We start from the raw sequence: 26,376 nt of genomic DNA, 5'->3' as shown, positions 1-26,376 counted from the left end.
TGGGAGCTAGGAACAGCAGTCACATCCGAATGCCTGTGGCCCCAGTCTTAGCACAAGACAGACCCTATACAAAGCATAACTTGATTCTGTAATATTTCAGCAGAAAAGTAGATGGCACCTGATTATCTGGGCCAACCTTCTAAAGAGTTTTTCTCACATTTCAGAAAGGGGGGGGGAGAGAAAGGCTGACATTCCCCACTGGCAGACCCTCTTTTGTTTAAGGATTCTCAAAACAGGATTATGACAGGCTATCACTACAAGCTGATTCCAGCCTGAAAACCACTAGGGTTGCCAAGCAATGTGGGAGAATTTCCAAGTCCAGCCAACAAGGACCCCCCTCCCTTAAACTCAGTTTTAGAAATATTACACAGGAAATAGCTTAGTTTTGTTTTCCCAGAGTCTCAAGGACACCACATTTTAAATGACCTTGTAAACTTATTGTCTGCTTTCAATTTCCTCCAAAAGGATGGTGTAGGGGATATGGTATCTCATGGAAGAGACTCCTAGTAGGGGAAGTCTGCACTGAACCACACTTTTCAGACTGTGCTCCCTGAACCCTCCTGTTCTTTTCACCTATTGGACTAATTACAATCAGCATGACTTCCTGTATTGTTTGCTATCTGCTGAAAAACTCTCCATCTGGAAGTTCTCTGATGCTAATACAAAATGTAAGTGCTTGTTGCTTTTTGGTGATGGCATTCACATGGGAGAATGAAGAAACTTAGCCCATAGATTCAACATACCTACTCAGACAACACAAGAAATAAATTTTAAAAAGGAGAGCTGAATCCACAGGCAGAATCTCTATCAAAGAAAAGAAAATAGGAGTCAAACTTATTGGACTGAAAAACTGATCTGAAGTGCCTCCACAAAACAAATTAATGCAATTTCTATTCAGAAGTAAATTTAATGGGACTTGCTCCTAGAAAAATGTGGCTAAGACCTGCGGGGTTAGGAGTATAGCATATTGTAAGCTATTTAATATTATCTTAAAATTGTTGCAGTCTATAAGTTGTCATTTTAGTGGAAAGGCTCTTCTTCCTACCCACTGAATCCTCAAGGCAGTCCCTTTCAAATAAAATATTCCTGTTTCACTACTATTCTCAATTAATCACAAAAAGACAACACCAAATTCCAGTGCTTTATTTTGCCACAGAATAAAAAGAGTTAACAGACCAGAAAAATGAGACATCTGGAATTCACCTACGTTAATGAAATACTAAAACTTCTCAAAAAGAAAATAATTTGTTTTTAAAGAAAACACTATTAATTTTATGTGCATACTGTGAATGGGATAGGGGGTGAAGGCTCATCCTGATTACTTGATGTGAGTCCTTTGACTTCAGATCAGAGATAACAATATAAGCCCAAAATAAAATATTATTTTCATGATATTTTTAAGATTGAAAGTGTTAACACTTGAATGAAATCCAGGAGTGCTTTTATATTTATGATGGGCTTGTGCAATTCCCTCATCCCTCACATAAATTAAAAAGGGAAATCTGTCAAGCACTAAATGTTTTTCTACTTCTTAAAATATTAATAAGGTTCTGTATAAAAGAGCTGACAATTTAGCAGTGATCAAATGCCACATTTTGTGCTCTGGTGCAAATGTAGAACAGTCCAACATGAAACATTTCTTTGCAACATTTGTCACTCCTATGACAAATTGCAAATGTGCATTCTTAACTCATAATCAGTTCATTAAAAATACCGGTCAAATTTTCACCGTTACAATGCTTCAGTTATTTAAACATAAGGGTGGCATGAAACTCATGAGTTCTCAATCTTTATTGTTTCCCAAATGCAACATTTTCTACTACAAAACTGACATTTTGTGGTTATTTCTTGAAAAATAGTTTAATATGCCCATGCTGTTAAGAACAACTACAACTTACAGCTGTAGGTCTGAACGCGACAGATTTTGAAATATATCACCTGCATTCTGGAAATTAACACTGAATATGTAATAATATATTCTTGCATATGTATGACACATACAGCGTCATGCCCAATTCAAGCCTTCAAAAGCACTGCATAAAGTTTAGGAACAGAATCCTAAGGTACTGTGATGTGACTAAAGTACATAGTACTCAATACAGCATTCTAATTCAGAAGAGTGATTCAGGTCCTGGCATAAATTTAATCTGCAAAGTGCCCCCCCCCCAAAGGGTCCAGAAGCAATTTTGCTGTCACACGCCCTGAAAATTCAGAAATCAACAAAGCCAAGTCACAGTGCATTATAAGCCACAAATCTGCTGCATAAACACTTTGATTGCACCAAGGTTATAGAAGGCCTGCATACCAAGTTCATCCTGCAAACTGCTGCCGCCGACAGCAGATGCATTGTCATGTGATGCTTCTAAGTGGACACTCCCATTTCTCACCAGCAAGGAGGCACTAGCACTGAGCACTGCTGCCTGGGAATGGGGGCGGGACTGGACTTTGACTTGGGTTGTGGACTGCAGTCCTTGCTGAACATCTTGAAGGCTACGAAAGAACACGGATGGTGGGAGACATTACAGGGAAGAACACAGAAACAGCAGCTAGAAACCAAGTTAACACTTTTTTATACTTAAAAAAGGTTAAACAAGTAGTATAACCACAGTGAATGAGTCAGTGTGCACCAAGAGCATGTTACGTGTCCAGGGAGTTAGGCTACTTAGTAAGTAAATACATAAATAAATTTCAGCCATATCACCACTCTCAATAACCCCTCATGTCGTCCCGAGAACTTTCAAAGCCCCACAGGGGCTTATCCTAAACAGTACTTGAGTGTGCAGAACTGTGCCAGAGATATCAAGTCGTGGTATATTTCTTTTTAAAAGTAACATTTGCTCTTCTTATGCTAACAAACTGCAAAGTTCACTCTTTCATGCAAGTTCAAAGTCAAACTCTTGAAAGATAAAATGATGATGATGATAATAATACTAAATGGGCCTCGGTTTTGTAATGCAGTTGTTTTGCCAAATTATAAACAGGTTTAAAAAGTAGCCGTTTGTACACAACTATGCTGTATGCAATATTTCAATATATTTCATTTCAATGTTCATATGTTGACATATGGTGAGTGAAAAGTTTATGCTTTGAGAATTTGAACAAATTGTGTGACTGAGGATTGCTGTGAAACTGATGATCTCTGTATTGCAGAAATTATAAGCCCATCAAATAGATTTTACTTCTAACTTAAATCCCATTTTGATCATGGACTACTGGCAATAAAAAATGAAAACAGCAATAACCTACCCCGCTGGGTAATTTTGGGGGACATTAAAATTAAAGATTTCAATTTTTTTAAATGTTATGTTAATACCAGAAATGTATTCTAAGCAAATGCCATGGGAGACTATTGATTAAATACCTCCTTAAAATAGCACTTAAATTTAATTCTCTAAGAGAGAAGGACACAAGTCAGATTAGATTTTTCTGCTGCTAAAGGTGTGGTTTTTGATTACGACTTCACAACAAGAACCCCCAGAAAGCAAAATAATAATAATAATGTGCTATTCCCCCATAATCTTTGCTAACTCCTACTGTTGCAAAAAACACTATAAAGATTATTCTTTTAACTCACCTACAAGCTGAAGCTAAAGAACTATTACTGTTGTAAGTGAATAGCAGAGAACTTTTCAGTAAGGCCTGAGGAATCACAATAAATATAAAATACTATCAACAAACACTTGCAGGCACATTACATTCACTTCAATTTTTCAAGGCAGTTGCACAGACAAATGCTGCCATGCCACATTCAGGCCAGTAAGAACAATGTTAGTCTGAATGACCCAGAAAACATTACTGGTTGGTAATTTAGCAGCAGTTATATTTCTATTTTCCCATTTGCATCTACTGATTAGTTTAGATAGGGAATTTGCTGGGCTTAGGAAGCCTCTCAAAGGCTCCTATTAAACGACAGCCTTACCTAGATGTAACTCTCTCTGAAATTATTGGGAATAAGACCTCATTTAAGCATATACAGTACCTCTAAGGACAGCTTTCCCTAACCTGATGTTCTTCAGGTGGTTTTGAATTCCCATCAGCCCAGGCAGCTTCTGCCAATGTGGTTGCTCAGTGCCTGTGTCTAGTATCCTGGGCAATCAACACCCAGTCTCCAGTAGCCAGGAGGAAGTGATTGCATCCAGGTCACTAGAGGTACATGTAAATGGTGTGAGAAAATAGGTCTAGCCTTGGAAAGTCAGACAGCCAACCTCAGTAACTGTCCTTCTTAGAAACAGGTCAATTGATGAACTTCAGTAGATTCATCAATACGTTTCACATTGCGAGTGCTGGTAATATTTTGTTTGTTTAGTTTTGCGTTGGAATATGAAGTAATTCTTCACCAAAAAAGAAAGTGCAAAGTGGCCTCCTTCAGGAGGAAGGGCAGTAAGTAAGTAAGTAAGTAAGTAAGTAAGTAAATGCATTTTTTAGATTTTCTGGGGGGGGGGGGGACAAAAACTAAACAACCACAACTACTTCGCCATTGAAAAAAATGAGATTAATTCTACAACAGACTACAATTGGCTGAAGCAACTCTGACACTTGAAAGAAGCAGAAAGGATTATTACAATATTTTTATTGTCCTAACCTGGTAAAAATTTATTCCACATTTCTAAAGACTACAAAATGTTTAGGAATTAATTCTACACAGAACTGGAAAACTCCCAAACATTTATTAGGGTCTGGTATCTAAATTGTAGGCAGCAGAGTGATTAGGTGCCCTGAGATTCTTTTTGCCACTCCTAAAATATACTATTTCACTTCTCTGACAGGGTAAAAGATAAGCATGGGTTCACTAGCTGGAAGTGGTGGCAACTTTGGTATCAAATGAGAAAGCATTGAGTTTGTTACTTAGGAACATCCTGATTTGTGAAAAGGGTATTAGAAGGAGGCATAATGAAAGTGCAAGGAGAGGACAATAACTTGCAAGAATGGTTAGCAAAAGGTCGGGAAAATAGTTATGTCTATAATCAGAAAACTTGTATCACATATTTCTGCTGTCTGAGGTTATGTTCCCATTAACTCAATGTGCTTTTTTCTTTCTTAAATGCAGTGGGAGCGAAGAGGACTCCACGTTCCTACTTCTGTATTACAACCTCATATTATTCAAATATGGATTTGCCTCACTGTTTCCCAAAGTGCACCTTTTAAGACAGGTGACTAATCTGTGGCCTGCTCAGAAGTTGCTGAGCTGTAATTCCATCATCCTTGGCCCTTAGCCATGCAGTCTGGGGTTGATGGGAGCTGTGGTCCAACAATACCTGAAGGACTACACATTAACCACCTGCCATGCAGAGAGAGAAGGTATACTCTTCAAGAAAGCAGAAAAAGAACTACCAAGATTGCTGTTGTTGGATCCTTCTGTCTTGAGAGACAATGGATAATGTAGAACTTCAACAAGATAGAACTTCAACAAATGGGATTCACTCTGTTGAAGTTCCTAGCTTGTTAGTAAAACAACAACAATAGTAGTAGTAGTAGATGCAAATTCATGTTTAATTCTCTATATAACCATGTGTGAACATTACAGAAGGCACATCAAGTAACTCACACTGTTTGCCTAAGGAACTCTTCTTTCCTTATAAAAGCTGACACTGAAAGCATAATCTGGAGCATAATCTACACAAATGGCTTCCCTAACAATTATGAACCCGTGTAAAGTAGCTCTTAATGAATTTTGGCAATTTTAGTCATACCAGAAAAATCCTACAGTGGCAGATTTAAAGTTGCATAAAGCTACTTCTCACAAATGTATTCCCACACAGTTAGATGCAACACAATACATGTTCTTAGTGGTAATTACAACTCTAGTATGAATACACCTCAAGATGTCTCATGTTAAGACTCTGTTGCTAAAAGAGCAAACAACCATCTTGAGAATTCTCTTTTTTCCATTAAGCACAAATGCAATATAGAAGATGGGCAGTATGCCTAATTCTACACACTTTAGGAATCAATAATAAAAAAATTATGATTTTCAGTAATGATTTTTACAGGGTTTAAGAAGGTGAAGGTGTAAGGAGAGTGTTTTTTTTAGTATTGCCAATACAGAGTTCATTTTTGTGTGCATCTCAAATGCTCACTAAATTATGATAGTTGAATACCACCCTACTTTACACCTAAGTATTACTCAGTGTAGACCCACTGAAATTATTCAACATGACTAACTTAGGTCTATTAATTTCAACAGGTCCACTCAGAGTAAAAATTTAACAGAATACCACGCATAGTCAGGCCTGTGCAGTACACGTCTTGAGGCCCAAGGCGTGAGTCTTGTTAGAATTTATAAACTCAAACAAAAAAGCAGCCAGTCCCTCATGGGGGTCCCCAACCAGCTTAGCCCTCCGAGGCACGGGGCAAGTCTACCCAGCTCCCACCCACCCACAGGCTGCATGGACCGGCCCATAGTGTCAAGCTGATTGGTTTCTATGGTCATTCCAACAGATCATGGATAAATTATTGGCCTACACACTAACAAATTTTACAAGTCTCTCTGCTAGTTCCATTTAAAGAACCAGCACTATCCTGATGACATTGTCTATTATTTATCAGGAAATGTTAAGTAAGACATTTTAATTGGGTCTTGCCTCATGAAAACAAATAAATGTGAAATAGGTATTGTGTAACTGAGGAAAGTACTTTCTACCTCATAAAGGTTCAAAAATTAAGAATCCAGCAGCAACAAGCATGATGGCTGTGGAATATCAAATGCCTTCCTGGAGTTACCCAGTTTAGTTCCTCTCATTGAGAAAACTTCTAAGTGGGTTCGACTTCCTTGAATTCTAGCTTTACAAAATAATCATACCACAAAACAAGGGCCTTGTGCCAGCATTTGGTTTAGTGAACATAAAACTTTGCTTTGTTTCAGTCCTCTAAATTGTTTAAAGACAACCTGAGACAAAATAGGTTTGTAAATCTATGGGTGTGGTCTAGTCATAAAGCCAGAGGTCTGAAAGCTTTACAGATGGTGATGCAGACTGCTGTAAAAAACAAACAAACCCGACTGTTATGGTATGTATATATGTTTATATGTTTGCTCTGCACTTTACTCTGCAATTTCATTCCATAACATTTGTTATACTTTTTCATTCTACTTAAAAATCTGATCCAAAGAATTCAAAGTATCTTTCCAGTCCTGTACCAGCACATTTATTTTTTCCTAAAACATCCTTCCTTTGGCATCCAGTAGCACACGGCATTCTTAAGTTTTCTTTATGAGCATCAAAATTACAGCAGTTCTTTAGAATCAGGCGTTTAATTGTAGACTTTTAAAACAGATAAAAATTGTAATTATCGTTTTTAATCTTTTAAGAGGAATTTGAGATATTTATCCTTTGGTATTTGAGTCTTGATTAAGTAAGTTATTCTGCTTGGATTTGAAGCAGAAATCCATGTGATCAATCAACCTGAATCAAGGATTTAAAACTGTGAATGGCTTGAGGGCACATATCACATGTAAATGATTGAATAATTAGATTTGCATCATCCTATTGGTAATGTCCTCAGAAGTTATGCTAATAAGAATAGGAAAGACTTAACCAGTTTTTGGTTTTTTTGCATAAAATTTGAACTCACCTACCTCACAGCTCTCAATAGCTTTCAGATTCAGAAGTAAGCAGACAGATGGATCATTTAATGCAACTCAATGAAACATTGAAAGATTTGACAAACTTAAATGAAAGAGCTAGTTTTTAATGTCAGTTTGTTAGCATTTTAGCTGACCTCAAAATCATTCACTGGCCTACTCATTTTGACGATAATGGGTTGGGGGAGAGAGACATGAACAGTGCAGTGTACACATGCGCAATCCAAAAAGATCACAAATGCATGCCGTAACAGCTCGGAGATATTGGTCGGTTGGGAGAAGAAGGGAAGGCAAAACAAAGCAATTCTGCAACACCATTGGGAGTGGGAAGCAGTGATCAGCTGCATGCATGTTAGATACAGTGGAACACGGATACCATACCTTAGGGGTGAGCCGATGAGCAATGAAGGAGGGGTAGGGTTACTCCCTGCATTGTGACGGCGCCGTACTGCCTGACGCCTAAATGTGCTGCGCTCACGACGAACTGTGACCACCTCCTCACTGGCTTGTGCTGCTGCATCAAGACAGACCAAGTCAAATTGGAGCCCAGTCCAGTTATGTACAGAGCATCTCATGCTTTCCCCCACAAATTAACTTCCTGGCAGCAGAAGGAACAATTGTTCTGATTGCAGAGTTTGTTCACATAGAGTTTAAGTGTGGAACTATCATTTAAAAACAAAACAAAACCCACCAATGTTGTTTTATGTCTGCCTTTTAAAATATATCTTTATTTTAAATTAATTTTAAATGCAAAAACAATCTATACTTATATATTAAATTGAACCCATGAACTTCTAAAATGCACAATATGCTTTTCTGTATTAGAAAGTTAACGACTCTGAGGGAAGGTGGAAAAAAAACAACCTTAAATCCACCTTGGATTTAGGAACTAAATTTAATTATTCTTTGGACCTTGGCCTTAAGTCCTTTTGAGCACATACAGAAAGTCAAAAGAAAAATCAATTTTACAGTTGTCCCTTTGCCTCCAAGAAAATAAAATTCTGTAGTGCAAAAAGCATGTGTGCTGCATTAGCAAGATTTTACAGCATGGAGGACAAACACTCACTCCATTTAGTTCCAAAACAATATGCTTGAATTGTTTTAGCAACCAATTACAAACATACTTGTTCTGGAAATGTATAAATTATAAAATGGATAATTTTTGATCAACGATCTGAATTGTGCCTTTTCTTTTGATGATTTAACTCAATCCATCCTGGTTCCAATATACTCAAGCATGACACATAAGCTCCAAGGGTCAGAGATTCCCTTCTGTTAAATCCTCCTGAATTTGTTTTGCAGGGAGATCAATCCAGCCTCCTTCCAATGGTGGGATGGATGACAGAAAATAAACTGAGCTTGAATCCTGGCAAGACAAAGGCACTGTGGTTGAGTGGTTCCCATGTCCAAGGAATCAGTCAATTGCCTTCTCTGGATGGAGTTGCACTCCACTAAAAGGAACAAGTATATAGTCTAGGGTTGCTTCTCAATCCAGCTTTGCCACTGGAGGCCCAGGCAGCCTCTGCAGCTAGAAGAGCCTTTTACCATTGGTACAACAGGTATGGATGTTCCTGAATCTGGTAGAGCTTGACCCCAGTAGTTCAGCCATTAGTGACTTCAAGTTTGGATTGCTGTGATGTATTCTATGTGGGGTTTCCCTTGTGATTGATCCAGAAATTCAGAATGCATCAGCACGGTTGGTGACATGAGTGTGACCCTGCCAGCATATAACACCTCTCCTCAGAGACTTGCATAGGTTACAGATTTGCTACTGGGCCAAGTTCAAGGTGTTACTTTTAGCATCTAAAGCTGTTAGCAGCTCAGGACCAGTTTATTTGCAAGATTGCCTTACCCCATATATGCCCACTCAATCACTTCAGTCTGTAGAACTGACACTGTTACAGGTGCCACTTAATATTCATTCCACACTTGTAAGAAACAGATATTTTAGTGCAGTGGCACTGAAATCTCTGTCTAGTGACATCAAGCAGGCAACTTCACTGTACTCTTTTCAAAGCCTGCTAAAAACATGTTTGTTTAGGCAAGCCTATGCAGATCTGTAGATGCTGACGTGTTTTGATTTTAGTTTACTGTTGATTTTAATTACATATTTGATATTTTTTAAATGCCTGTTTTTAACTTCGTATTATTGACAATGTTAAACATTCATAAATAAAACCTCTAAGTGGTTTGCAAAAAATCAAGTAAGCAGGCAGTTTACAAAGTTTGTTATCTACTGTTCTATAAACTGGCATTTAACCATAACATTACATTAAAAACGGCAAATGAATATCAAAGCATTATGCAAACAGGAATACACCCAATCCCATTTAACCATACATCAAAGGAAGCCCGTTTTTCTGGATTAAAGCAAATCAGAGTATAGGACAGGGGGTAGGGAAGAGTGCAAAAACAGGGCTAGTTCAACTGGTGCTAAATCACGGTTTAACATTATGTCTGAAGACACCATCAAGTTCTGCTGCAATCCTATTAATGAGTTCAGTCACCACTCAGTGGTGGAGAGCAGAATCCTCTAATGTAGCTCATCAGCTTTGAGATGGAGCTTTATCTGATCAATTCATTAAGCACAGAACTTTTCAAGCACTGCCTATATTCATAAAAGTGAAGCACAGATTTACTGTTAGATCAAGATACAATTCATGTAAAGGCCTGCTGCTATAGTAGCTAGCTGTGCCGCTGCTTGGACAAAAAAGGAAAATCTACCAGTCATCCAAAGGAATGCAGTGTCATTGTCAGAATAGTGTTGAAGCTTCTCCTAGTTAGGTTGTGTATGTTCACTCTCCCACCTACTTCCACACAACAGCAAGCTTTCCACGTAATTTTCAGAGGAGGAAGTGCATGCACTGTTTTACAAAACAATTGCTTGGTCCTTACATGCCCCCTTCCCGCAAAATAAAATCTTAGATCACATGTGTCTCCATTGACTGACCTGCAAAAATCATGGATTTGGTGCTTTCAAGATCAACTGTGAAGCAAAAACATTGATTCCCTCCCGCCTAAGGGATCTCTTCAAAACCACCATCAAATCATAGGTCATAACAGATGTCTTCTATGATTTGTTGGTGCATTTGTTGTCATCTAATGTAAAATATTCATGAAGATCTGCGCCTTAAATCCTTGTTGCAGTGGTGCTGTCATCTAGAATATTTACTGAGTGTACCAGTGTAAGTTCTTTTAATATCTTTGGGAGGACCCCACGAAAAATCATGCAAATTCAAGAGGATACATTTTAGTTCTAATGGAGCTCTATTTTACCCAGACCCAAGGAAAAGGCAAAGTGTGTCTCTGTCTGTCTCCTGGGGGCAGCCAGAAAGGAAGATACCTGAGTGTGCCCATGGCCATCTCTCAAAATTGCATGTGCATCTATAGGCCCAGAAAAATTTGTGATCCCCGCAATATTTGTTTTAGCTAATGCTATAATATAATAACTAAACCCAGGTTTTCTGCAACTATATAAAAAACCCAGATTTCTCTTGAGTTATAATGAATTCTTAAATTCAAGTAAAACTTATTGTATCTTTCTCCCACAGGTAGCAGAAACTTCCAATTACTGAGTTTTAAGGGAAAGCAACAGGATTTTTAAAAACCATGACAGAACTGAAACACTAATGTGTTTTTACAAAAGCTCCAACTAATGGAGGATAAATAGCCAAATTAAGTGTATAAGGAATTTCACTTCAAGATGTAAATTAAAAATAAAATAAAATGACAGAGACAACATAAGAACATGATGTACTACACAAAGCAGGAATGGGTATTTGTAAGTCTCTCAGATGATGTTGGATGCCAATCTCACCAGCCCCAGCCGGTATGACAAGTGATAAGAGATGACAAGGATTATAGTTCAACAACATCTGGAAGATCATAGATTTCCCACACCTGGCATAAAATATGCTGTATAGGAAGCTGCAAAATAGGATTTTTAATATACCTTTAGGTCATTCTGTTGGTGTTTTCCCTCTCAAGGATGGACTGAACCAGACTAGCTTTAATTCTGCATGATCTTGTTGTATCTTGCATACAAGATACATTCCTTAGATGGAAAACAACAAAGAATTGTGGAATTCTGTACACGACTCCTTAGTGCCAAAGCATGTTTTTGTGGTGGAGCAATATACAAACAACATATCCTTGCCCCTCTGTATTATGGAGCCATTATTTCTAAACATCCCCATTGTACCTGCATAGAACCCTATATGCATTACTGATCAAGCTGTTCTTTGATGCAAATCATAATGAATCCAAGGTGGCTATGGAACATTAAGAAAGGAATTACAAGTTCAAACAGTCATTTTAATTATAAGTATTGGCATATTTTCCAGGCAGATACTTAACACATCAACTTGACAAAGCAAATGCATAGCCCAGTTAAAAGCTTTGTAGAGAAGCAGTGACAAACTTGCAGCTTCTGATATATTTATTATCAGTACACTCAAGGCCTCATATCTATTAGCACAAATGTGTGTTTTAGTAACTCTCTTCCAGGATCAGTACTATCTTCTATAGCCTTTGTCCTAGAAAACTTCTCAAAGTTCTAGATAACAGCGGCTTACAGTTTCCACTTAGATTCTGTACCAAAGCAAAAGTATGAGAGATCATTACATCTGCCAGAGAAAAGGATGTAGCGGTTGTTAACAGAGATCCTCTCTAGCCTTCCCATTTAATCCGCTTGTGCACTGCTTTATTCAGAATCACACTGCAAAACTGTAAGTCTCTGTAAAGTCCTTCTGTCCCTTGAACATGAAAGCACCCTCTATTCTTGCACATGAACTTTAGGCAGAAAACCATCAAAAGAAGTAGCACGTTCAAGGGAAGGTATACATCAAAGTAGCCAACCTCTACATAACAAAAAAGCCAGGTATGTTGGAACAGGATTCACAATTTATGGAAAAGATGAAGCACATGAATGTGGCATTAGGAAAGCAAGTTGTAAACAGTCTAATTCCAGACAGTGAGGCTAGAAAAAAAATGAACACTGAAATATGAGGATTACCTTTGCTCTGTTTAGATTAAAGTATGGACATCTATGTAGGAAAGAATAAGTACAGCACTAGGCAGAGCTCTCATTAAGTCACAAACTGATTTCTATAAACCAGTGGCACCAATAGATGAGATTCCAGTAAGGATGTATAACCATTAAGGACATAGATTCAGGTAGGTAGCCGTGTTGGTCTGACACAGTCGAAATATATAAAAAAATTGTCCAGTAGCACCTTAGAGACCAACTAAGTTTGTTCTTGGTATAAGCTTTCATGTGCATGGACATACATAGTTAACACGGAGGGAAGACCTGCTGGAGATCAGGCACTGATGCTGACTTTGAGGAAGTGCTGGCCCCCCAAAAAAGTTATGTGCATGGAAATACAAAACAGCCTGACTTGCGTGTGACTGCAAACGAAACCAGTGCTTAGCCCAAGCTCTCAGGGAAGTTCATGGCCACTTCACTGCTGCCGGCTTGTTTTGCTGCTGCGCTGCGCTAAGCTGGGCTCATGGTTTAACTCTCTCCAGACTAACTGTGAACTGTAACCAAGGTTTGTTCTTTGTTTATAGCTTGTGGTTTGGGCTGGGAAAACTGAAACACAAGCCTGGGTTCAAATTACACGCTAGGTCAAGCTTAGCATGGCAACAGCAGCAAAATGACCAGGGGGACAGGAATAATCCTTGGTATCCTTTCAAGGCACAAGTGAAGAGAAGGACAAGCAGAAGCAGAAGCAGAAGCAGAAGGAGAAGGAGAAGGAGAAGCAGAAGCAGAAGAGAGAATTTAAAGCACGTTTGGCAAAAAGGAAAGCTTAGGAGCCAAAACTTCTTTTCTAGGGCCCTCAAGATTATACTTCCCATACCCAACTTCCTATAAGGTTTTTGTCTCCAGCCAACCAGGCAACAGAAGTGCACAGAGCAATAATTTCATCTCACATCTTGACAAAGAATTCCCATGTTAACTGGCAACAATATTTTCTAGTTTGCTTTTAGCAGCTATGAGTGGTAGGGTAGTGTATCCAATGTTCGTTCAAGTAACCATTATTGATAGATAATCAATATGCCACTTGATATGTCCATATGAGGATGTATAAATTAATAATTTGTTAATTTACTTCCACAACTAGAATTAACAACGATATCCAATTGATTTCAAAAGTATGTAGGTACACCGCAAAGCATATCTGCAGTCTTGATTCTATCTTGTCCAATTATGAGACTCGTCTTTCACAGATTCATAGCAAAGGTCTGACACCATTCCAAAGTTTTAAAACAGACAATGAAATAGTTCCTCTCTGCTGCATGTAATGCCACTATCTGTAAACTACTCTTCTGTGCCAAGTTAAGTATGTTTAACTGTCAAGAATAAGTACTATGTAAATCCCAATCATTAGTCAGTTATTACCCCCTTGTAGGTCAGGAGAGGACAATTTGTGGCCCTAATTTCAAAAGCCTTCTGCAAGCTATCAAGTCAGAACTGTGACAAGACCAATCCATTCCTGCCCCAGCTACTCTCTGGGTAGTCAACTTTTACCTCTGGCCCCAGTCACTTTCACCAAGTGGCCTCCAACAAATTACGCCAGAGAATATGTGGCGCTTCACAGGAAAAAAAAGGTTGCCTAGGTGTTTACAATGAATATCCCAACTTTGTTTCTAGGTTATTGCATCACATTTGCCTGACACAGACATAAAACCACCCAAGTTCTTAACCATGAGTGGGAGCACCCTATGGGCTCCTGCATAACTTGCACACTTCCTTTCTTTTCTGTTTTCACATATGAAATGCCCCTCCCTTTCACTTTTGGAGCTAAAGCTGGTTCGTACCACCTCTGTATCACAGTTAGCTCAGATCAGAGTTTTCAAGCCCATGTCTAATCATGATTAAAAGGGAAGGAGGACACGAGACAGAGATATTCTAACTGTGGTTAGATTAAGCAGTGTGCTGATCAGAGAAGTGAAGGTTGAACACTTGCTAATCCAAATTCAAGTTAATCTCTTGCTGGCATTAGATGGGAAGCAAGGAATAACCTGCCACAAAGGCATAATAAAGGCAAGAATGCTATCTTAGATGAAAATTAAGCATGCTTGCATCACTGATACTCACAATGCAATTTTATGCTTATTCTTCATAAACTGTTACAGTTGTTTCATAAGATAAAATAAATTATTCTGCCCAATATGCTGCATTTAGGCTTAACTTTAAACACACTCCTACAAAATACCAAACATCTGCTATTTGGTAAATTAAGCAAAAAGTGAACAGTTCAACAAAAGCATTCATACAGTTTCATTTATACATACCCATGTCTTGCAGGAACTTAATTGAAACAACCAAACAAAAGCCCATGGGATTATTATTAAGCTCACAGGAGATTCCCATGGGCAAGAAGCAGTTTTATAAATCAGCATCTCCATATGGGGACTGCTGCCATTTGTGTGGCTGTTGCTCAAACAGGAACACACTTGATTATGTAAGCTGGCATTTATAGGTACAATCCTTATGTGAAGGCGCATGTTCATACCCAGGATGACATTATGTGAGTGTCTCCCATAAGCTCCTGATATACATTTGAAGGGTTGCAAGAAAGAGCAAAACAGCCCCTATGCCTACGAACCAGTCCTCTAAGACTGAGACTCCCAAGTATTATTTTTCAACCTCTACAATAACAATAAAAAGTAAAAGAAAACTTGAGTGGCAAAATCTGAGCCATCGCTTAGCCCAGGACTAGCAAAGACTAAACAAAGGAAAGATATAGCTCACAGCATACTTTAAAGATGAAAAAGCACGGAAGATAAAGTTTTTCTGGACTCCAGAACATGTGAGTACAAAGAGCTGATCTCAGTGCCTTCAATGAATGTAAATCCACTTTAGCAAATTGTTTGCACCTTCTTTAGGCCTACTTTAGTATAAGAACTACTCCAATAGGCAATTCAGAAGGTGAAAACAAGCTCAGTTTTACATTTAGTAAACATAAAATGAAAGTGGAAGTTACATCCAACAGCTTGATGGTGCTATTAATCCTAGTGCAAATAAGTGCTGTTCTGGATATGAAGGTAAAACTACACCAAGGCCTAATTATATGGTGCACACAGATTGGCCACACTAATAAGGTGTGAAGCCAAATTTTACAGGGAAAATGATACTCTATATATATATATATATATATATATATATATATATAAAACCACAATTGTAACTATATTGCTTACTGATTTGCTACTGGATGAGGACTGCAAGTACTTTCAACATTAGGCTATTTTGTTAACAGTAACTAAATTATTTCAGAGAAAGAAAATTATGGCAAGTAATTATGCTAGTTAAAGCATCCTAGAAGGTTGCACATACACATTTTCTTCAGAAAGTACCATCCTTTGAAATAATGTTCGGTTGAGACAACCACGCAACTATTTACAAAAGCGAAAGAACTCTAAATAATACTGGCAGGAAGCGATCTTGTAGTATTGCACAACAGAAAATGATCCAAGAGATACAGAGGCTCCATACGAAGGCATTAGCTTCATAAACAGAAAGCTGGAGTTCATTACAATGGAAATGGTGCTATTAAGAAAACAATTGCAATGACTAGCAGTGTTACATCCAGGACTCCGATTACTTACCAACACTTCCCTGCTCCTGCTCCTCCCCTTCAGCAAAAATAGTCTGGTTTGGTAAGCTATTCCTAGAACGAGTGACTGATTCTAGTTGTGAAGCCCTTCCCAACAGAGATAGCTCATCAAGCACCTCTCCCTCTTTGGCATCCAAATCAGATTTAGAAGTTGTTAGTTGTTTTATGGTATCTGGCATCATTAGATTTGGATCGTTCAAGCAGGCTACAGTACTGCTATCCAAGCTTAATACCCTGGTACGACTCTTGGCACTGTTTGCGCTGGAAGTCCGTCGTGTTGAGTGCTTTTTGCCATTTGCCTCAGAGGCCAGGTGGATTTTGTAAGTGTACTCCAAGTCTGTGCCCCTCTCTTTTGCAATATATTTGGTCTTTAGGGCATTGTACTTTCCCTCAGGAGACTGGCACGAATGGGAGGTGGTGCTGGACGAGCTATCACTGCTGAACTGGTGGGCTGACTGCATGCTTGAGGTCCTGCTCAAGTCACTTTGATCACTTGAGTCCTCGTCATGACAAAAAACTGCACTGTGGGGTTTGGTACCAGAGACACCTCGGAAGGAAATATACTCCTTGTGTCGACTCGTGTCAAAACTACTAGCCCGTTTTTTCCCTGTCCTTCTCCTGCTGGACTTGTGAGCTGAAGCTGTTCGGTGAATTAAGCTACACGATTTGGGCCGTACATCCCCGTCCTTTTGCTTTCCTACCATCTCCTTACAAGTTCTCGAGTCAACCACAGAAGACTTCTCTTTCTGCTCATCTCTTTTCTCAAGCGTTTTCCCAGGAGGCTGGTCTGCTTGTGTCGTCAGTTCATTTGCGTGAGGATTCTTATTTGCTTCTTCTGAAGCAGAGGTACTAAGAGCCCTCTGATTGTGTGCCTCCTCTGATGCGTTCAGACTGCCTTGCTCTTGAATGTTACTGCCAACGCTCATCTCTACTGCAGTTCTTTCGCTACTAGTCCTTTTGTCAGTAGCAAAACTACAATCATCAGAATCAACAGAGCAGTCCTTTTTCTTGCTGCTTTTCTTCTCCTCTTTAGGTGACTCCTCATGCTCCGACAACACACTTTCTATGTGAGTGGAGCTCGTCTGCTCACTTTTGTAGCTGCTGACAGTACTGATAGTATCACGATCGGTGCCACTACAATAGCTCTCCGTTGAGCCACTACTTCGAGTACTGAGGCTTCTTAGACTATCTATACTTTTGTCCGCTTGTAATGATTTGCTCTTGCAGCTTCTGGCCAGCAGCTGTGGGCTGCTACATTTCAGAATATCATCCAGTTGAAAGACTCCAGAAATGCAGGAGTTCTCAGCTAAGGATTCTTTGGATCCAGATCGAGGCTTGGAAGCTTCTAGTTCACTGACAGGATCCAGGCCTCGCCTTTGCTGATAGAGGGGAAAGTCGTTCAGCGAAACATCTGGAAAAGCAACAGCTGAACTAGAAGTCCTGGGCACCCCTCGTGGCCTATGGTCTTTCCTATAGGAGTGCGAATGCAAAGGCACAAGAGAAGCCATTTCAGTGTCACATGCATTGGACATAGATTGATCTACATGGTGGTTATTAGGGAGGCACACTTTGTCAGTGCTATCCCGTGGCAACTCCTGTGCAGATGATAATGATGGTTGAATGGACACAAAGGAATCAATGGAGACCAGATGGAATGCCTTCCGATCAGCTGCCAAATCTGTTTTAAAAATAAATAAAAAAGAAAGTTGTATAGGCATGTTTGCAAATTAAGCTAGTTGCTTTATGTTTAGTAGCTTAAGTTCGGGCAAAGAAAGCAATCAATTTGATTATATTTTTGTAAATTCCTACATGAAACAATTGCTGTTTGCTTGTTCACATTTAAATAGTGGTTATAAAATGTTTAAAATACATTCCCTTTTCATCTAACATGTACACATAGCATTTACTCTGGTGTCCACTATTAAATTACGCAGAGACAGGATCACTTTTTGTAAGTTTCCACTACATAAGCAAATCTTATTTGAGAAAAGATCAGAGCCCATCAATGCAGTGCAATGAACAATGGTAACTAAGGTGACTGTTCTATTAAATTAAGAGTAGTGTAGGCGATAAGTCTTTCTCAGGCATTATATTCAGGGTACAACTCTGTCTGGGGTTCTTGCGCACTTTCCCACTTATTGTGGAGGAAATGGACTGCACCCACTTGAATGTGGTTATCTTCCAAACTACCTGTGCAAATAAATAAGGTACAACTCAGTTCATTTGTTATATTCCCCTTACAATTCACAATATGCCACATCCAAGATTAACATAAGGTGCAGTGTTCTCCCTGGAATGTAATGCCAGAACAGACATAGTGAATGTTGTTGTGCATGCTACTTTAAGTGAAGATATCAAGTCCATTTTATTTTTGAGGGATTTTTTTCTAATACAGAAAATGCATTAGACAAGGAAATCAAATTATGGTTTGGCTGCAAGTTCATCTTTTAGGGGGCTTCTTTTCCACACAATTCTAATAGTGTTGATTGCAATCAACTCTCTTATTTGACATGAATGAAAAATTAGTTCAGTCTACATTTTAAATCAAGCCAACCAGATTCATTTCAGTCTGGCTTCAGGCCTAGGTATGGTACTGAAACAGCCTTGATCACCCTGATCCATGACCTTTATCAGAAGAAAGGCAGAGAGAGCACTACTCTCTTGATTCTCTTGATATCTCTGTATACTCCATTGAGTATACCGGGTGCTGAGGTCTAAACCACTGAGCCACTTCGGCTTGCTAATCATAAGTTCAACAGTTCAAATCTGCCCAACGGCGTGAGCTCCCATTGCTTTGTCTCAGCTCCTGCCAACCTAGCAGTTGAAAAGCATGCCAGCGCAAGCAGATAAACAGGTACCGCTGCAGTGGGAAGGTGAACGGCATTTCCGTGTGCTCTGGCTCTTGTCACAGTGTTTTGTGCGCCAGAAGCGGTTTAGTCATGCTGGCCACATGACCCGGAAAAGCTGTTTTTAGACGAACACTGGCTCCTTCAGCCTGAAAGTGGAGATGAGCACCACAGTAGAATTTGACTGGACTTAACTGTTCAGGGGTCCTTTACCTATTACCATTGTTGAGTATGGTACCTTCCTTGAACAACTTTGGGGATTGGGGCACTGTTTTACAATAATTTCACTTTTATCTGTAGGGCAGGTGACAGAGATAGCATTGAGGAACTACTACGCAGACCCATGGTATTTCAGGGGTCCATCTTGCCCCATGCTGTTCAACATCTATATGAAACCACTGGGAGCTGTCATTGGACTACCATGCCTTCGGTATGGAGATGACACCCAGCTAGCTTTCCATGCCATCTGAATCAGGAGGGGTTGTTCACGTGCTAAATCAGAGTTTGGAAAAAGTGATGTGCTGGATAAGGGTCTATGGACTAAAGGGGACCCTGTGAATCAGTTTCAGGAACCAGCTTTAGACGGGGGAACCCTCTTCCTGAGAGGTATGCATTCTGGGGACATTCCAGCTGTTGGTGGAAGCACAGGTGATCTGTGGCAAAGTGAAATTATGCCCAGCTAAGGGTGTCTCGTCAGCTATAGCCATTGAACCTCTGTGATTCATGCTGATAACTTCCCAGAAATTTTTATGCTATCAGCCAAAGGTCTGGATAAATAATCAGTGTTTCCCAAACTTCAGTCTCCAATTGTGTTTGAACTACAATTCCCGTCATCCCTGACCACTGGTCCTGATAGGAGATGTAGTCCAAAAACAGCTGGAGACCCAAGTTTGGGAAACACTGCTATACATATTATTAATAACAATAGGAAGAAGAATCATTTGTGCACCTACCTAGTACGTACAGAACATGTGGGAGAAAAATGTGAATCAAAACACAGCTATCAATCATATTATGCACCTCCAAATTTAGGGATGCTGCTTTGGTTCAAAAATTCATTTAACACAAAAATGCATGCAATTTTTTTCCTGGGGAGCCAGGAAAGCATCCAAAATGCTTTATCTTAGAGGAAGAATGCATATAAAATGTGCAATTCAAATGCAAAATGTCTGTGCATTATTTTAAAAATCTGTAGAAAACAAAAACAAACCTGGACAGACTTATGACTTAGTGCATGTAAAGCTATCTTAGCATGGAAATAGGTCTGATTTGTCAATTCCAGCAATTCTTCACTGTTAAAAGTAACATACATCACATTGATAGAAAGCTTAAATAATGGAAGCATCTCTACAAGGTAGAGATCATGAAATAAATATTATTTCATGGACCTTGGATACAAATTAGAAAAAGGAGAACAAAATGTTTGGGGCCAGATCAAGAGGCAAAGCATTGCAGTTACACAAATATATAAACAAGCCCACAGATAATACCCTCCCTGCCATCAAATTAGCACATTTTTCCTGACTGTTTTCAATCTCTTCTATTTGCTTATAGGAAGCTTTGTCCAGTGACAGAACTAAACTGTTGATAAACGTATTAAGAAGCATTTATCTAGATAATAAGTAGTGGCTTTCATCACATACAATTAACCTAAGAACAGTTGTCTATGTCTTTGGTCATGATGTGCATTCTGGTAAGTGAATATGTGGACTGGGCTTTACAATGTCTGTACCAAGATCAACATACACTCAGTTCAGCAGTTCCTACTGTTGGTGGAGGGGGGAGAAAATAGAAATGTATATGTGTGTAAAAATATATTTAAAAAGGAGAAATCAGTAATGAGTTGACTTTCTGGTGAAGTCTTGTGTCACAACAGAAAGAATTGTGCACATCCAATCATTAATGTTGTATGAATGTCATGTTAAGTATATAAGCTTACTGAGCAAAAAAATGCTGCAAACTGGAAGCCTGTGAAAATGCCATATGGCCATGTGGGAAGATCTCTTCATTAATTCTGTTCCAGATAAACTTTAAAGTAACTCATCAGTGTTTCATTTTAACTCACTGCAAACCTATGTCTATAAAGACTCATATTCTATGCATATGAATCTATGAAGGAAAGCACAGTAAAGTGCCTCCTTCATTCACACTTTGCCAGAAAAACAGAATAGGCGTCAGAAAACTTTTAAAAGGTGCTAATTTATTAGAAGGGGTTCACACCATCAATTTGCTTATGGAACGGATTTATGACGCATGCTTAAACCTATCAATTGGTCACAGCACAATATGCAGCTAAACTAATAACACCATGCAAAACCATAATTTCTAGACAGTGTTCGTCTTGACCTAAATAGCATCTCAATGAGCTTAATATACGACAGCTTGCATAACAACATAATGTGCCTTACCTTGCTCCTCGCTCCCTTCTTTACAGAGACTAGAACTTTGGCCAAGACTCAGACTGATATCATCAGAAGTCTTTGCAGTGTCTGTATCACCTGCACATCAACAGAAATAGTGTGTTAGTTTACAAAGCTGTATCCTGCAAACCTAATAAGAGAATGCGTCTTTGAGGGGCATTATTTCTAGCTGGGATACTTAAGTACTGCACGTGGTATTATTTAAGTAAGTTACAACATTCCATCCTGCCAAAGTACCAAATGAGCACAAAAAAGGTAAAGGACCCCTGGACAGTTAAGTCCAGTCAAAGGCGACTATGGGGTTGCAGTGCTCCCTCACTTTCAGGCTGAGGGAGCTGGCGTTTGTCCATAGACAGCTTTCCGGATCATTTGGCCAGCACGACTAAACCGATTCTGGTGCAACAGAGCACTGTGACAGAAGCCAAAGCGCATGGAAACACTGTTTACCTTCCTGCTGCAGCAGTACCTGTTTATCTACTTGCACTGGCATGCTTTTGAACTGCTAGGTTGGCAGGAACTGGGACAAAGCAATGGGAGCTCACCCCATCATGGGGATTTGAACTGATGACATTCTGATCAGCAAGCCTGAGAGTCTCAGTGGTTTAGGCCACAGCACCACCCGCGTCCCCCCATGTACCAAAATGAGCACAATAGCATTGGTACTCATTCCTCTTGTACTAGTGCAACACTGCATTTTACAGCTCATGAAGTTATGCACATGTTTAAGTGAGAATCACCAGAGAACTTTTGTTATTGGGTGGCATATACAGGCTGTACAGAAAATAAAACAAAGAATGCTGTGCAGTGAGGCTGCTACTATGTTGCCCAGTCACCATCCTGTCCACTATTCCAGTATCAGACCATTTCTGATGCCAACAGCGCTATCTGCAAAAAACAGTATACACCCACCATACCCAATCAAGAGCCGTAGGCCCTCTTTCAACAGCAGCTCTCATGAAAATGACACATGATGAAGTGATGAACAAATACTAAAACCAAGGGAAATTTCATGATTTGAACTTAAACTGCAATTTTTGCCTTGCATCTCTTGCCTCTCCACAGAGCCATCCAATACTCAGAGATTCTCTAGCCTACCTTCTCACAGTTGGAAAGCAGAGCAGGAAGATTACCAGGCACTTGTCAATTAGTATGCACAACACTGTGACACAGAGAGAGATAAAATATGTCCAAAGCAGAGAAAAATCTTGCTAAAATGGCTTGGACAACAGGAGAAGGAACCTGGACCATGAGTTAGAAGCAGCTATCTACTTAGGCTGACAGAAGCACCAATATGTCACAGAATAGGAAGTCTTTCCCAATCTAGAACCCAATGACAAGAAACACCATGGGTTGGCCTAGAGACCACACAACCAATGGTCTGCCACCAATCTCTGGCTGCTTATGATGCTGAGCAATATAGCCCAAAATCATGGGCTGTGCATGATTTCAAGATATAGTGGCCAGGAAAGGGTGTGCCCATTGGAGGAAGCTAGAACCTTTCCCAACAAAACCATTGGGTTATACAGCTCATATCAAATACAGAACAGTATGATCCAATCAAAATGGATAGAGATTGTTCTGATAAGCAATATTTACTCAAAACTGGGAGGTGAGAATTACTACAAAGCATAACATGAAAGCACTGAAGTATTTAGCGGTTAGTTATTTCGCCAAAGGCATGAACACTAAATAGGAAAGGTCATCAACCAGCTCACTTACTGTAAGCTTAAATGTCACAGAACACACTTATGAAACATCCAGGAATTCATATATTCACTGACAAACAAATGCTAATTTTCTATTTTATAAATTCATCTAATCCAAAATATTTTGGCAGAACATAAAACTTCCATTTGATGTGCCAGATCATATACAAGCAGCAAGTTAGCATAATATTGCAACCACTGACTACAGGAGAAAATGTGAAGTGGAGAAAAATATGGCTCCTGTCAATCTGCTTTATGGGTGGGTGCAGCCATTTTATGTGAACAAGCTGCAATAGCATTTTATTATAACACTTTTTGCTAAGTCTTGGCGATCTTTACAAATAGTCCTACACTATGCATCACTTTCCCATGAACCAACTGTATGTTGATCAATTGAAAAGGCTACTTGATACCAGTTGTGCTTGAAGATGAATTTAATAACTAGGCCTTACCTTTAATCGTAGCTGCAGTTCCACGCCGAGATAAGCCAGATCCAATCTAAAATAAAGCAACAAAGTTTATTTCCCTGCCTAAACAATTACGACTGGCAAAGACAAGTTAAATACCCAGTTTCTCCCATGTATGCAGCAGGAGTATGGCACTTGCAAGAATAATAAAACCTGAAGAGCTGCAACCACTGGCGCTCCTTGTGCAGATCGCAGCCTCTTTGATCCAGCAGAGGCTTGTGCAGGTGGAATGAGGAGAGAGATGACTTTCACCAAGTCCCTCTGCAGTTTTCTGTCCCACCTCCCATGCTGTTCTAAAGGGTTCCCAAACTTCTGCAGCAGATTTGGGGAATTGGCAAAAGTCACCTCCCTCCTTTTCTACTGATGGAAAGCCTTCACTAGATCCAAGTGGCTTGTCACTAGATGCAACTCATAGTTGCTTGGTTTCTCTTTCTGAAAAAGCCACTGCAGTGGTGCCTCGCAAGACGAAAAGAATCCCTTCCCCGAGTCTCTTCGTCTAGCGGTTTTTTCGTCTTGCGAAGCAAGCCCATTAGCGGATTAGCGGATTAGCGCTATTAGCGGTTTAGCGGCTATTAGCGGCTATTAAAGGCTTAAGGGATTAGCGGATTAGCTGCTAAAAGGCTATTAGCAGCTTAGTGCCTTAGAAAAAGGGGGTGGGGAGCGGAAAAAAATTGCAAGAATCGCAAGACATTTTCGTCTTGCGAAGCAAGCCCATAGAGAAATTCGTCCTATGAAGCGCATTGAAAAACGGAAAACCCTTTCGTCTAGCGGGTTTTCCGTCTTGCGAGGCATTCATCTTGCGGGGCACCACTGTATGTTGCTACTGTGTTGCTCCTTTTCTAGAAACTGATTCTTCAAGACTTCATAGAATATTTTTTGTTAAGAGAAAAAAGCAAAGTAATTAATTTGGCATGATAGCAAGGAAACCCCGGCAATAAATGCCACAAAATAACTGCAATACATGAGGACACTTTAGTTTGCTGTTTTAGTGATAGGAGTTAAAACTAGATTCCTTTCCACAAACACACCTTCCCTGCCATTCACAAAAGCATTTGCGCCTCAGACAATAGAAATAATTAGGTGTGAAAGAACAAACAGGTTTAATCTCTTTCCATTCTCACAAATTCATCTTCACAAAGTTTTGTCAACATCTGAAGAATAGGAGTGTATTATGTGTTTCAAGGAGCCACAGCAGCTCAGGATTAAAAACAAAACATATAAAGGGCAGCAGCCAAAAACAAAAAACCCCAACAACGTTACTTCACTGCAGGAACAGCTTCAACATGCAACTTAGAAACATTTGAAATTACGCAATTTTTGATCCACACAATTTTGAAATAGGTAAGAATCTTCTAAAACCTGCAAAGCTGAAACCAACAAACTAATAAAGTATGTTTAAAAGACTAGCAAAATGAGATTCTCAGCTGTCCTCAGACAGAGAAGACAGAACTAAAAATAAAGGTAACATCATGTATTAGAGCATATTTCTGCTGAACTTAACTGGAACAACAACAGTATCCATTATAATGGTATATAAAAAGAAAGCAGTTGTTGCATGATTATTTCTTACCTGGTTATTTAGGTCTAGGCCAGCAAAGGAATTTCGTGAACTACAGCCTACAGGAGGAGTGGCTTCTCGTACAAACTCTGACATCTCGATCCCTCCACCAGGATCACTAAATATGAAATGTTTAAGAAATCTTGATTATTACAGTATTCTGGTTGTTCATGACAAATAAGTCAGAAGGCACATCTGGGGCAAGTCTCTAGACAGCTGATAATGAGTTCATCTACTAAGCATATAGAACAGGGTTGTGAAACCTTTGATACTCCAGATGCTGTAAGACAACAACTCCAATTATCACTCCTATCACTGAATATGATGGCTGAGGCTAATAGAGTTGACAGCCCAACAACACCTTGAGGACTACAGATACAGAAACACCACTACTACAATCAAAGTTTGCAGCAAAGTTTCAAATATGGCTGCAGAGATTTTGCTCAATTCCTTCCAACCAAAATAAACTTAGACAACAGTGCTTGTCTATATTTAGGGTGTCCATCAGAATAACAGATTAGAAGACCTTTCTAACAGAATGGATGGACTTGATGAAGTACGTTCAAAGGGACTAAACTTGCAGAAAATTGCAGTCAAACATAAATATGCATGAGTGCTAGTTGGTACATGAAGGGGTTAAGACTACAGAACTGGATTGCTAGAATCAGTTAGGTCACACCCCTCACCAGAACTACAACATGCTTTAAGTTGTTTAAGCCTTAGGTCATGACGGGGGGGGGGGGGGGAGTATCCATCACATGAACTTAAGTTTCCTTACCTAGGTCCATTACTGTCCTTTCTTCTGGCAGAAGAGTTCCCTTGTTCTGTTTTTGCACCTCTATCCATACGTTCACTGGCATTATTCTCCACAATCTCACCTTCATCAAGTGCCCTGTGCAGACGGTAGTTTACCATCTTCAGAACAATGAATAGAGCGGCTATCACAGGGCAGTAGATTGCTACTATCACCATAGAAGAAGGAAGGGCCTTTCAAAAGAGACAAAAATAAATGAAGTCATTAAGGGTGCAAACAGAAAAGTCACCTATCATCAGGATCTTGAAGTTTGTGTATGACAATCTGAATATACCTTATATAAATATCATTTTTATACTGCATTCTATGCAATGTTGTCCAAAACAGGTCTTATTGATATACATATTAGGGTCATGGGGAAG

General features: G+C 39.4%; 1 protein-coding gene across 1 annotated transcript in view; it reads right to left on the bottom strand.

Annotated features, from left to right (window-relative positions):
- The window catches only part of PCNX1 (pecanex 1), an 81,517-nt gene that overhangs the window by 39,776 nt on the left and 15,365 nt on the right, over positions 1–26,376 (bottom strand). Inside the window, exons 2-8 of the mRNA XM_083399245.1 lie at positions 25,979–26,187; positions 25,213–25,318; positions 23,628–23,673; positions 21,458–21,547; positions 16,196–17,881; positions 7,961–8,093; positions 2,306–2,490 (exon numbers count right to left, since the gene is read on the bottom strand). Coding sequence (XP_083255371.1) covers positions 2,306–2,490; positions 7,961–8,093; positions 16,196–17,881; positions 21,458–21,547; positions 23,628–23,673; positions 25,213–25,318; positions 25,979–26,187 — 2,455 coding nt within the window. The remainder of the gene's footprint in view (positions 1–2,305; positions 2,491–7,960; positions 8,094–16,195; positions 17,882–21,457; positions 21,548–23,627; positions 23,674–25,212; positions 25,319–25,978; positions 26,188–26,376) is intronic.

Source organism: Podarcis tiliguerta (genome assembly GCF_965153285.1).
Source record: "Podarcis tiliguerta genome assembly, chromosome: 1".
Lineage (NCBI taxonomy): Eukaryota > Metazoa > Chordata > Lepidosauria > Squamata > Lacertidae > Podarcis > Podarcis tiliguerta.
Note: the sequence above shows the minus strand (reverse complement) of the source record. Positions and strands in the feature narration are given on the sequence as shown.